Consider the following 13,328-nt stretch of genomic DNA (forward strand, 5'->3'; position numbering starts at 1 on the left):
TGTTTACCACTTTGTGTCGGTTGAATGTGACGTCACTATGGGATTATACATGAGTTAAAAAAAAAACAACCCCCCTTCACCGCACCGCTGGTGTTTCAGATAAAAACATCTCAGATTATCTAAACACGAACCAGCTTTATCGCTCCAAACAAAATATTTAAAGCCCGCTGAATATGTATCAAAAACCGTCATTTTTCCCGCCGGACGTTTCTTTTAATGTGAAAGAGCAGAGCGGAAGCGTGGCATCAGCGAATATAGTTCTGCTTCCGATTCCTGTGTTTGACTACTGCAGTCATGGCGGAGTACAGCCAGACTGGCCTTCTGGTGGCCCTGCTCCTCTTCACGGCGCTCACCCTCCGGGACATTTATGTCGGAAGGTCGAGCTCGCAGAGTGGGCACCAACCACCCGACAACCCGGCCGTCTTCCCGGACACGGAACCGGGAAAGCCCGCTAAGGCGGCGATCTACAGCGGCCCCGTACTGCGGTTCCAGTACTGGTGAGTTAACACAGAAACTAACAGAGGCTAGCAGTGAGCAACCGTGAGAATGACCGAGGTGAAGAGAAAATAAAGACAGGGTGGGTGAAAATCTAAACACAAACCATCGACAATACCAGTTAAGTTAGTGTGATCTACGGCGCCAGCGCTAACTAGCGGTGAATACTTGTCGTTAACGAGCTTCGGGTAACCCAACTTTGCTCATTTGGTCGGTTGGAATTTGGAGACTACCCGGATTTTGTTGGCTGATCAAGTTCGAGTTGCTTCGCTTCTGACCATCTAATTGGACACCTTAAGGCAGGTGTTCTTGTCTTCAAAGTCCGTCTTTCGGGAAAATAAAAAAAAATACACCTGATAATTGATCGGCTAATGTTATTATGTGTGACAGTGTGTGTAAGTGTGACAGATTATAATATCCTAACAGATGTGCTTCTTTCAGTATCTCCTGAGGTTACAGTAAAGTCTTCCAGGATTACTCTCAGGCCATCAGCGAGGTGTACCCGGACATCCGCATCCAGGGCGAGAACTACCCTCCCACTGCCTTCAGCAGGTGAGGTGCTCCGTCTGTAAACTCTGTCCCCAGCCTCTACAGCTGTGTCTAACCTGCCTCCTCCCGTCAGGTGTGTGGCTCAGCTGATCTCGTATCTGAAGCTGCTCTCCATTTTGGTTATCGTTAGTGGTCAGAACCCCTTCTTGCTTCTCCACCTCCAGACGCCACCTGCCTGGACCTGGAGTCAGAACAACAAGGTACCAGCACTTAGCAGATAGCACATGTGCATGGCTCCGTGATTGGCTGTTTGTTAGTGGTTCTTGATTGGTGCAGCCTGAGCCACTGTTCAATACTGATAATGTTTAATCACCAACTGATGACACATACAGGCAAACTCCACCCACACTGTTGTTTCAGGTGGGACTTACTAATGACAGTAACTCTACCATTCCATCAACACGCTGGTCCACTGTTTCCATGTAACGCTTTGCCTCTCCAAAATGTGAAATGTACACGCTTGCAGAAGTTGTAGTAATCTGTAGTACCAGCAGAAGGAGACGTTTTATTTCAAGCCAACATGAATATAATCACAGCAACGTGTTTAAACAGACATTTACATGGAAATACATATTAACATAGTATAATGGATTTTGCTGATTAAGGACCCTGGAATTAACTTAATATGTTTTGCTCACTTCTGACTTGACTTTAAATACATTAGCTCCCCCTGCTGGTAATCCAATTTTTACATGGGTGTGTAAATGGACACAGTGGACCAGCGTGCCTATTACACATTTTGCCGTGACATCAGAGCTACTGGAACATGCCCACCTGCTGTGAAAAAAACATTACTGGAGTCCTTTGCTCTCCAGTCATCCTTCAAACATCTGCAAGTATAACTTATCCAAAGAGCCAGGTAGTCGCTGTGCTATCTGATGCGCTAATCAGTGCTGGTTATGGATCCAACAGGTGAGCTTAAGTCTCTTAACTCTGAAGCCCTTTTTCCATTAGTGCCTGCTCAAAGCAACTCTGCACGGTTCATCACTGTTTGCAGGGTTTTGCATCAGGTCACAGTACCTGGTACCTTTTTTTTTTTTTTTTTTGTAACTGCTTTCCCAGGATTCCAATCGATCCGGGCAGGTACTAAAATGTGACATCGTCTGACTGCAAGCCACTGATTGGCTGGTCAGTAGTATCGCTCGATGAGTCTGAGAGCGTGTCACTCACGAAAATCTAAACCACCATATATTTTTTTAAATGGTTTTCAACTTTATTGTCATTGCACATGCACAGGTACAGGGCAACGAAATGCAGTTTGCATCCATCCAGAAGTGCTTTAGCCATGATATAGATATATTACAATATATATTAGAAATAATATAGATATGTAAGTATATTACAGAAATGGGTCTATTATCGTATGTTATAATGTACACGGTATGAAGTATGTTATGAATATTCTATAACTATAAGTATGTACAGGCTGTAGTGAGTACAAGCTATGAACAGGATATAAATATGAAATAAAAAACTGTACTGAAATCTGAGATATACAGTTATACAGAAATGTGAACTATGCAAGTTATAAACAGTTGTAGGATTAAAAATTATCGTATGTACAGAATGATTATTTACACAGAACTATACAGTAGTGCAGTTAAGATAAGTGAGATATGTGGATAATTTCTACAGGGGCTATATAAAGTGCTAGTGGTTGTGAGTGGTGGTTCAGTCCATGTTATTATTGTGTGTTTGAGGGTACAATTGTCCATTTTGTGTGTGTGTGTGTGTGTGTGTGTGTGTGTGTGTGTGTGTTCGTTCAGTCCATGAGTTTAACGTGGGTCAGGAGGCAGAGTTCAGGAGTCTAACAGCTGTGGGGAAGAAGCTGTTCCAGTACCTGGGAGGTCCTGTAGCGCCTCCCAGAGGGCAGAAGGGTGAAGAGTCCATGTGATGGGTGACTGGGGTCTTTGATGATTTTCCCAGCCCTTTTCAGACACCGCTTCCTGTAGATGTCCTTTATGGCAGGAAGTGGTGTTCCGGCGATGCGCTGGGCAGTTTTCACGACCCTCTGCAACGCCTGCCTGGTCCGAGGCAGAGCAGTTCCCGTACCAGACTGTTATACAGTTGGTCAGGATGCTCTCGATGGTGCAGCGATAGAAGTTCACCAGGATGTCCGAGGACAGGTGGTTCTTCCTCAGAGTTCTCAAGAAGAAGAGGCGCTGGTGAGCCTTCTTGACCAACTTGGAGCAGTTGGTCGTCCAGATGAGATCCTCGGAGATGTGGACTCCCAGGAACTTGAAGCTGCTCACACGCTCCACAGCCGTCCCCTTAATGTGGATGGGTGGATGTGGGTCAGCATTCCTCCTGTAGTCCACGATGAGCTCCTTAGTCTTCTCGGTGTTAAGCAGCAGGTTGTTTCTGTCGCACCACTCAGCCAGATGATCCACCTCCTCCCTGTAGGCGGCCTCATCCTTGTCACTGATGAGGCCAATCACCATGGTGTCATCTGCAAACTTAATGATGGTGTTGGAACCATCAGCAGGTCTGCAGTCGTGGGTGAAGAGGGAGTAGAGGAAAGGGCTCATCACACAGCCTTGTGGTACACCGGTGATCATTGTGATTGTAGATGAGCAGCGGTTATCCAGCCGGACATGTTGGGGGCTGTTGGTCAGGAAGTCCAGTAACCATTTGCAGATGAGGGAACTGATGCCCAGGTCTGTCAGTTTTCTGATGAGTTGTGAGGGGTGGATTGTATTGAATGCTGAACTGAAGTCTATAAACAGCATTCTGGCGTATGTGTTGTTGTTGTCCAGGTGTGAGAGGACAGAGTGCAGTGCGATGGAGACTGCATCCTCTGTGCTCCTGTTCTGGCGGTATGCGAATTGGTGGGGGTCCAGGGTGGGGGGGGGAGACAGGATTTGACGTGTGCTAGGACCAGCTGCTCTAAGCACTTAGTGATGATGGGGGTGAGTGCTACTGGGCGGTAGTCATTGAGGCTAGATGGGTTGGAGTTTTTGGGTATCAGGACGATGGAGGTGGATTTGAAGCAGGCCGGTACCACAGCGTGGGCCAAGGACAGATTGAATATGTCTGTCAGCACTCCTGCAAGCTCCCCAGAACACGCTCTGAGAACATGCCCGGGGATGCCATCAGGACCTGCAGCCTTGTGGACATTAATCCTGCGGAGCACTGCTCCTACATCGGTGGGGGAGAGAGTCAGAGGTTGGTGGTCTGGTAATGGAAAACCAGTCGCTCCGAGTCGTGGCGAGTTGATCCCAGTAGGTAGTAATGGAAAAGGAGCTTGACAGGCCAAATCTCACCAATCCCTGTTTCTCCAGGCTGTCAGTGCAGCTCATTTAAACTAAGGAATGATTTAAATGACCTTAGAAAAACACTCATGAATAGACTGATGACGGAGGTTATGGTGTGATCAGAGCGCTAGCTTGTAGAATCGTCTGCCTATCCTGCTGCTGTTACCACGGTAATGGGTGCTGTTTACTGATTACCATGGTAACGGACACTGTGCTTCTGTTGCAGATCTTCTCCTGCCTCATGGCCTTCTTCCTCTGTAACATGATGGAGACTCACTTCCTGTCCACTGGAGCCTTTGAGGTCACACTAAATGGTGAGTTCTGATTGGACCAGACCTTTGTGTTAACATCATGCTTGTGACACAGTTTCAGTACTACAACTCAAATTACTGTAGTACTTCACGCTTGTCTGCACTAAAGTCAAAGTATTCAGAGTAATAAACTGTCAGTCATCAGAAACAGAACAGCACTTCTTACTGTAACCAATTACATCACTGCTGACCTCACATCCTGCTGTAATGCTGCCTGATCTGTACCAGAAACCCAGTTTGTTATTTACTTATATGAAAGTGCTCATACTTCCTGTCACTCTGACAGCAAGCTCTGCGTACATGTCTTAGACATGATCTCTCACTCTTTTCTTTGTGTGAGTTATTAAAGAGAACATGTATGTATTCAGTCTAATTTCTATCATGGAGCTCTGCTCAAACAAACTGTATGTGAAGCTTGATTTAAAAACAAAAAACATTCACAGATAGGGCTGTTCAATATAACGATATATATCGGATGACGATATAAAAACATCTATCGTTTCCTATCACGCTATCATTTGTTTCGTGGTGTCGCAAAATAAACTGTTTACGGCAATATTTTTTCATCATTTTGATCACTGTAGTGACTATATTAATTTCTTAAAGCTTTCTCTTTCTCTTATATTTAAAATAACCACACTATGGACGGACAAGCGCCTGTTTTTTACGTGCTGTCGTTAGCAACAATGACGGTAAAACCATCGCGTGGCTCCGCTGTATGCAGAGTGTTTACGGATGAGAAGCAAAAAGAGCAGTCAGGTGCTAAAAAATAAACCTTAGACTCAAACGTTAGAACAGGCTTTTCCCCACAGCACGTCGTGTAATAAACACTCACAAAGAAAAGGGCGGCCTTTACAATCTATGTCTAAAAATGTATAGTTTCATGCATCGGTTAAAACACTGGATTCCAGGTAAAGGACACCCAGCTCGAAACACTTCACGCAAGTTGAGCTGCCTGAGATTCACAGAATTTATAGAAAATGTTAAATTTTTTATATCGTGGTCTGGACGATAAATGTCTTATATCGGAATATGAGATTTTGGTCATATCGCACAGCCCTACAGAGTGATGTCACTTGTTTCATTGGTTGCTGCTGCTAACAGACCTAAATTAGTTTAGGTTAGCTAACGAGTGACAGAAGTGATAACTGAGTGGAAACCATTAGGGCTAAAAGCAAAAATGAGGCTAAGTGTTCCAGATGCTGCACCACCTACAGCGGATAGTGAGAACAGCTGAGAAGATCATTAGAGCCTCTCTTTCCTCCATTGCGGACACTTTTTGCATCCACAAAGCCACAAGAATTGTAGAGGACCCCACACACCTAATTACACAGCAGTTTGCCAACAGTAGTTATAAACCAACACAAGGAAATAAGGTTTCCTGAAAGTATATTATTTCTTCCTTGGAAGCTTCTGTTTTTGGTCCGTCATACACATCAATCTACACTGCTCAAAAAAATAAAGGGAACACAACTAAACAACACAATATAACTCCAAGTCAATCACACTTCTGTGAAATCAAACTGTCCACTTAGGAAGCAACACTGATTGACAATCAGTGTCACATGCTGTTGTGCAAATGAAGTGGACAACAAGTTATAGGCAATTAGCAAGACATCCCCAATAAAGGAGCAGTTCTGCAGGGGGTGACCACAGACCACCTATGCTTTCTGGCTGACATTTTGGTCACTTTTGAATGCTGGCGGTGATTTCACTCTAGTGGTAGTATGAGACGGAGTCTACAACCCACACAAGTGGCTCAGGTAGTGCAGCTCATCCAGGATGGCACATCAATGCGAGCTGTGGCAAGAAGGCTTGTGTCTGTCAGCGTAGTGTCCAGGGCAAGGAGGCGCTACCAGGAGTCAGGCCAGTACATCAGGAGACATGGAGGAGGCCGTAGGAGGGCAACAACACAGCAGCAGGACCGCTACCTCCGCCTTTGTGCAAGGAGGAACAGGAGGAGCACTGCCAGAGCCGTGCAAAATGACCTCCAGCAGGCCACAAATATGCATGTGTCTGCTCAAACGGTCAGAAACAGACTCCATGAGGGCCTGACATCCATGGGCGGGGGTTGTGCTTACAGCCCAACACCGTGCAGGACGCTTGGCTTTTACCAGCGATCACCAAGGTGCCCTGAAGGCAGGTTCACACTGAGCACATGTGGCAGACATGACAGTCTCGAGATGCCGTGGAGAACATTCTGCTGCCTGCAACATCCTCAAGCATAACCGGTTTGGCAGTGGGTCAGTAATGGTGTGGGGATGCATTTCTTTGGGGGGCTGCACATCCCTCCATGTGCTCGCCAGAGGTAGCCTGCCATTAGGAATGAGATGAGATCCGTAGAGCCCTTGTGAGACGATGGGCTGGTGTGGGTGGCCCCGGGTTCCTCCTAATGCAAGACAATGCTAGACCTCATGTGGCTGGAGTGTGTCAGCAGTTCCTGCAAGACGAAGGCATTGATGCTGTGGACTGGCCCCCCTGTTCCACAGACCTGAATCCAACTGAGCACATCTGGGACATCATGTCTTGCTCCATCCAGGAGTTGGCAGATGCTTCAGTCCAGGTGTGGGAGGAGATGGCTCAGGAGACAATCGGCCACCTCATCAGGAGTATGCCCAGGCATTGTTGGAAGGTCATACAGGCACGTGGAGGCCACACACACTACTGAGCCTCATTTTGATGTGTTTTAAGGACATTACATCAAAGTTGCTTCAGCCTGTAGTGTGTTTTTACACTTTTAATTTTGAGTGTGACTCCAAATCCAGACCTCCATGGGTTGCTATATGTGATTTCCATTGATAATTTTTGTGTGATTTTTGTTGTCAGCATATTCAACTATGTAAAGAACAAAGTATTAAGAGTATTTTATTCATTCAGATATGGGATGTTTATTTTTGTGTTCCCTTTATTTATTTATTTTTTTTGAGCAGTGTATTTTTCCAAAACACATCTGCACTAGGTGATGCTACGCACACACTAAAAACTGTGAACACTTATTTGTTAAATCAGCTTTACAAATGGAGTTAAATCTGTGACCGTTTCTTAGAGCAGGGCTCCATGGTGTGATTTTTCTGAAATCATGCAGTTTCATGGTTTTTGTAAAAAACAAAAAAAAACTCTTATAATCAGAGATGGGCAGTAACGCGTTACTTGTAACAGAAAATTGCAGAAAAAGTAGAATTGGGCTGAAAGATCTATCGCTTTATCACCTATTCAGGTTGTAAATCGTGTTTTTAAAAAGTAACTAAGTAATTACTTTTGAAAATAAGTAATCAGTAAAGTAATAGGATTACTTTTTTTGGGAAGTAATCAGTAATTAGTTACTGATTACTTTTTTCAAGTAACTTGACCAAAACTCCTTATAATATCTATAAAATGCACTATCTGTCAAATGTTTTCGAACACCACAACTAGCCTCATACCAGAGGGTCCTGCATGGAGCTGCAGAGTGCTGTGGTAGCTGTTCTGGTTCAGGGAGCCTCTCACTCTGTACAAGTCACCGACCCTGGATCCAGCAAACAGCCCCAGACCATCACACTTCCTCCTCCATGTTGATGCCACACACTGTGGAACCATCTTTTCACCTACTCCACAGCGTACAAAGATCCTGAGTGATGAAACGAAGAGTCCAAATGTTGATCCATCAGTCAATGATACCTTCTTCCAGTCTTCAGTAGTGCAATGTCGGTGTTTCATGGCCCAGACAAGCCTCTTTGTCTTATTCTGACGTCTGGCTTTCTTGCTGCAGAACCTGTCAAACCTGCAGCTCAAAGTCTTCTCCTCACACCTGAAACTGAGACTTGCTCACTACAACCACTATTAAGCTGCTTGAAGCTGTTGTCCTGTGAGTCGCCTATATCACAGCTGTTAACTCTCAGGAACGTGTCCTCTGATTCAGTCGTGTCTTTGGGTCTGCAGACCTCTTCCTGTCACAGTTTGTTTCTGAGCCTTTGGATGCTGAAGGAAACTGGACTCACTGACACTTTGACTTTCTTTGCAGTTTCTCTGTCGGACAGACCGACATTTATAAGTGTTATGATGGTCTGTGTCTCTTCCACTGTTATTATCACCATGTTTGTATCAACACACTACAGTACTGTTCAGCTGATGCCCATGAGGGTATGGTACCACAGTGTGCTCCAACACTGCTTCATGCAGACAGAGGGGGACGTAATCCAGACAAGTTGGAACACCTGTAGGAATTAGTAGCACCAACTTTCAAGGCTGATCAACCTCCAATACTGCAGAACATCTTTGAATTGTTAACTCATGTTGTGTTCCCTGAAAAAGGCCTTTTTGTGTAATTCTGACGTGTACATTACTTTTCATCTTGGGTAACCTTACCTTTTTTCTTTTTTTTTTTTAACCTTTGGCAGTTTACCACTTACCTTTGTACCATTTCAACCTATTCGCTGGACTTGAAACACATGAATTGTGATAAATAACTGGAAGAACTGGGGTGTGTGTATAAATAATAATATAGTAAACCAAGATATTTTCACACTGTAAGCAGTAATTAAACATCAAGTTGTAGTTTGTACAGTAAATATAATAAAACGGCAAACAACTTTTATATTTATGTAAAGGACATTTATTGTGAAAGGAGAGATCTGTTCCTGTGTGGGATCTTAATCTGCTTAAGAAGGTTCATGATTGAGCCGGAAGTATCAGCTCAGAGAGTGATGAAGGCCTGTAAACCAGAATAATCGAGTGTGCGATCAGGTTTTACGGTGTCTGTCCGAAAGCGGTGAGGCAGCTCAGACCGATACGAGGAGGCACATTGCGTGTTGTCCAATGTAGTTTTATTCCACTTTAAATCTGAAAAACAATGTTACAAAGCCTGGAGGTAAATATGGTGTAGGACACTCTATGCCCCCCTTTAGACTCAGTCCTGTAGGGATCACTGGGACGGAGAGTGGGCTGGCTGCCGTCAGCCTTCAGCGAGCTCTATAAATTAAACATTATATCAGACTCAGTTAACAGTTCATCTGCATATTTTGATGTAGCCTTACTTCTGCAGCTTTACTGCAGATTTTTCTGTAAAATAAACAGCGATGGGTGGAGCAGCTACGAAGTTTGCTTTTCTCCGTTGGTCAGCTGTTTCCAGGTTTTAATGGTGACTTCAAGAACAGCGCTGCTGTTTCGGAGGCTGTGCTTTCTTTCTTCCCACCTAAGCTCACTGTGTCGGTAACGCCTCTGCCTCTTTGCTCTTCACGTTGTATAAACAGACTCCGCCTCCACGTTAAACTGTGCCAGCGTCATCATCGCTGCTGCTGTTATCAGTGTTTTAGGTTTAACACAGTTTATTATTCACACACTTCTGTTGTAGTCTGTAGTCAAAGTTTATTGGTCACATATCATGCACTGTGTGACATACGGCATAATGCTTATCGCTGTGCAATTCCCGGCCATTAAAAATATTTGAATAAACTCAAGAATCAAAACGATGAAGGTGTGCAGTGTTGGGTCTGTGTTTCCACAAGCCCCGCTAATTCTAGAGACTTATTCATCATGAAGAAAACAAGACAGACAGCCCACATGGTTCTAAGACAAAGGTGTGTGTGTGTGTGTGTGTGTGTGTGTGTGTGTGTGTGTGTGTGTGTGTGTGTGTGTGTGTGTGTGTGTGTGTGTGTGTGTGTGTTAGTTAGACCTCCTGGTGACCAAAGGGTCTTAAACACAGGAAGCTGACATCAAAAGCACAAGGATGTGTCTGTAATAAAACACTGCAGCCCCCCACCTAGAACCTCGAGAATCTGGGGAGGGGAGGACAGAAAGAATTCCTTTCACAGAATTAAAACAATGTACAAATGGTAAACATAAAAATGACAAACATTTAACAATTCACCCTAACATTCCCTCCTGTTATGTTATTTTTATGCTTCAAATTATTCCCATGTAGTATATTCTAACCATGCACCTTGTGCTTGACATTTTCAGCGCAGGCGTCATTTATACACAGGCTTCTGTCATGTCATTTGTTTCAGTCATTTCATATTGTTGTAGAAGTACATAATTAACAAATGTATTGGAAATCATCTTAGTTAGCATTGATCTTATACAAGATAAAATGCATCCTATACATAAGCAAATCAGTATCAACAATACAAAAACAGGAGTTAATATTTTCAAAAGAAGATGCCACCAAGGACCAGACATTAACCAACCTATCCAGCCTTGCGGTGCATCTACTCCTGTTGTGTAATTCATTATGTATTTCTGCAAGTAAACAACTGAATGTCAAAAGTCAAACAAGAAGAATCATCATTCTCAAAAATCATATGTCACTACAATCCAACTGTATACAGACATAGGCATTCAAACACATCAGTTGACTTTATTGTTTGTCCATGTGGCTCTCAGCTAACTTCAAAGCTGTAGCCTGGTCAACACCCTTCTTTATGACTCCTATCAAACCCCCCCCCCCCCACCAGTCAACTGGTGAGTTATCTGCATTTACAACTCTTCTCCTGTCCTGTTGTCACCACAGAAAAAGCTTTGTAAAGGAAATTGGATCAAGCTGTTTTGATCTTCTTGGCTCAAAACCTCAACCAGCTTAGAGAAGTGTTCATGATGTAAATGTAGACAAAAGGCTTCTCTGTTTACATCCTTCTTGCAGAAGACAAAAGAATAGGTGATGTTGCACAAATTCCATGGTAAATCTTCAACTTGGACTAATCCATTGTCCTTTATGCACATAGGCAATCGGCCTGTTTCTAGTTCGTTTAGCTGTATAATGTCCTGCAGCGAGTCAGATCCTTTGAGTCAGACTAGCAGGTCTGTCTTACCAGAGCAGTTCACCTTCCCGGCTACTGGTGAATCAACCGTCCATTCAGGTTCAGAGCAGTTGAAAAGTTGGCAGTGTTCCAAGTACATTTACTCCTGGATGTGTTGCTAAGGCAACCAAACAAACTGTCTCGCTCTCAGTGGTGCTATATGGCCACAGTCCAGAAGAATGTGTAGCCAGTGGCATCACAAGCATAACCATTGGTCTCGTTCTTTAGGTGAGCGGTTGTGTTCCTAAACTGCCACCAGTAGTTGTTGAAAACCCATGCGGGCACTGGGTGTGGTTTGCTCCTTTCCAGTGCGCTCCCTGTCATCCCACTCAGGGTCCACAGGCTCAAGGAGATGCACAGCACATTCCCAGCCATTCTGATGAGTACCTGTGGCTTAGTTGGTTTCTTCACCGGATTGAGACGAAGGGCCCTGGAGGTCCCCCCTCCCCCCCTTTGTACCCGGTCTTCCTGCCACTTACTCCGAGCTGGCCTGGATGTGTGTCACCTTCTTGCAGTGCGCTTGATGTATCCAAGTATTCCTTCCAGCAATCTTCACTGCTGTGGTCGTCGTCAGCAGCACCCGATAGGAACCTTTCCATCATGGACTGGACCAGCACTTCCTCTCCATGGCCTTATCAACATCCGATTTCCAGACTTCAGACTCTGCTCCTGTGGAGAAACAGAATCATCTGGCAGATCATTTGTTCTCAAGACTTCTTTACTTTTAAACATTTCAAGCATCTAATCTGCTAATATGCTCTCTCTTCTGCTCTTCTATCATCACTACAGAAGACTAGAACTCTAAATGCTCTAACATATATAATCTCAAAGAGTCAGACCGTTCTCTGTTAGAGGAATCCTCATGTACATCTTAACTAATTCTATACCGTCTAACCATGTCCTGCCTGTCTTCCTAAGTCTTAACTTTACTGTTCTATTAGTTCTCTCTGCCTGCAAATTTATTTTTTTTAAGTATTTAATAATCCTAGAGTATAAACTAATCCTAGAGTGAGTATAAACTATTTCTGCCATCATTACTCTCCCTCCTGTTGAAACATGGCATAGCCCATGGCTCAAAATAGCAGCAGTCTTATACAAATTATTAGGCAGTATTGGTTCATCACACAGATAATAAACACCATCCTGCAAGCTCGCTCCCTTGGTGAGCCACAACTGTTTTCCTGCAGTAGGGGAGTGGCCCTACATGTCTGCTGATGTTGTACTGCTAAAATGTTAACACCATGTTCAACTAAAGCTGCCTCTTTTGCGATCTTATCTGCAAAAAATTTCCCTAATGCAACTGGATCTTTCCCTCACATGTGTGCTGCACATTTACAAATGGCAATTCCACTGGTTAATAACACTGTCTTCAGCAGATTTTGCAAGAGTTCGGCGTGTTCTACAGGTTTTCCTGTAGAGGTTGTCACGCCTCGTCTCACTCACTGCACTACAAAATAATGTAATATAGCAAATGCACACTGGCTATCAGGGTATATTGTCTCTCTGCAGCTTTACACGTTTCCGTTAAAGCTAGCATCTCTGCTGCTCGAGCAAATATGAAACATGTTAGTTGTCATGCATAGATAACTTTCTCACTGTCTACTACAGTAAAACGTGTTCTAGTCTGTCCCTCTGCTGTCGTAAAACTCAAATCATCAACAAACCAAACCTTTCCCTCAACGAGTGGCACAGCTATTAAGTCATCCCTCGGCTTACACTTCTTCTCCACGTGCTCTCTACACTCATGAGAAGTGCCCTCCTCTTACGTTGGCAAAAAGGGTTGACAAATTCAGAATTGTACACCACTTTATGGTTATGTATGGTTGTGAGAGTAACAGTAATATTAAAGGCAAGTGTCTTGTAGGTGACAGAAATGTAAGTTTAGTCTGCAGTAATAAACATCTACCTCGTGTGGAACTAATAATGTCAAAAGGTGAAATAAACTA

General features: G+C 44.0%; 1 protein-coding gene across 1 annotated transcript in view; it reads left to right on the top strand.

Moving 5' to 3' along the window:
• Positions 1-246: 246 nt before the first annotated feature.
• selenot2 (selenoprotein T, 2) overlaps positions 247-13,328 on the top strand; it is a 19,089-nt gene continuing 6,007 nt past the window's right edge. The window contains exons 1-4 of the mRNA XM_006781920.3: positions 247-497; positions 937-1,047; positions 1,118-1,244; positions 4,525-4,612. Coding sequence (XP_006781983.2) covers positions 295-497; positions 937-1,047; positions 1,118-1,244; positions 4,525-4,612 — 529 coding nt within the window. The 5' untranslated portion in view covers positions 247-294. The remainder of the gene's footprint in view (positions 498-936; positions 1,048-1,117; positions 1,245-4,524; positions 4,613-13,328) is intronic.

The sequence above is a fragment of the Neolamprologus brichardi genome, chromosome 2 (genome assembly GCF_056152115.1).
Source record: "Neolamprologus brichardi isolate AB-2024 chromosome 2, ASM5615211v1, whole genome shotgun sequence".
In the NCBI taxonomy this organism is placed as follows: domain Eukaryota; kingdom Metazoa; phylum Chordata; class Actinopteri; order Cichliformes; family Cichlidae; genus Neolamprologus; species Neolamprologus brichardi.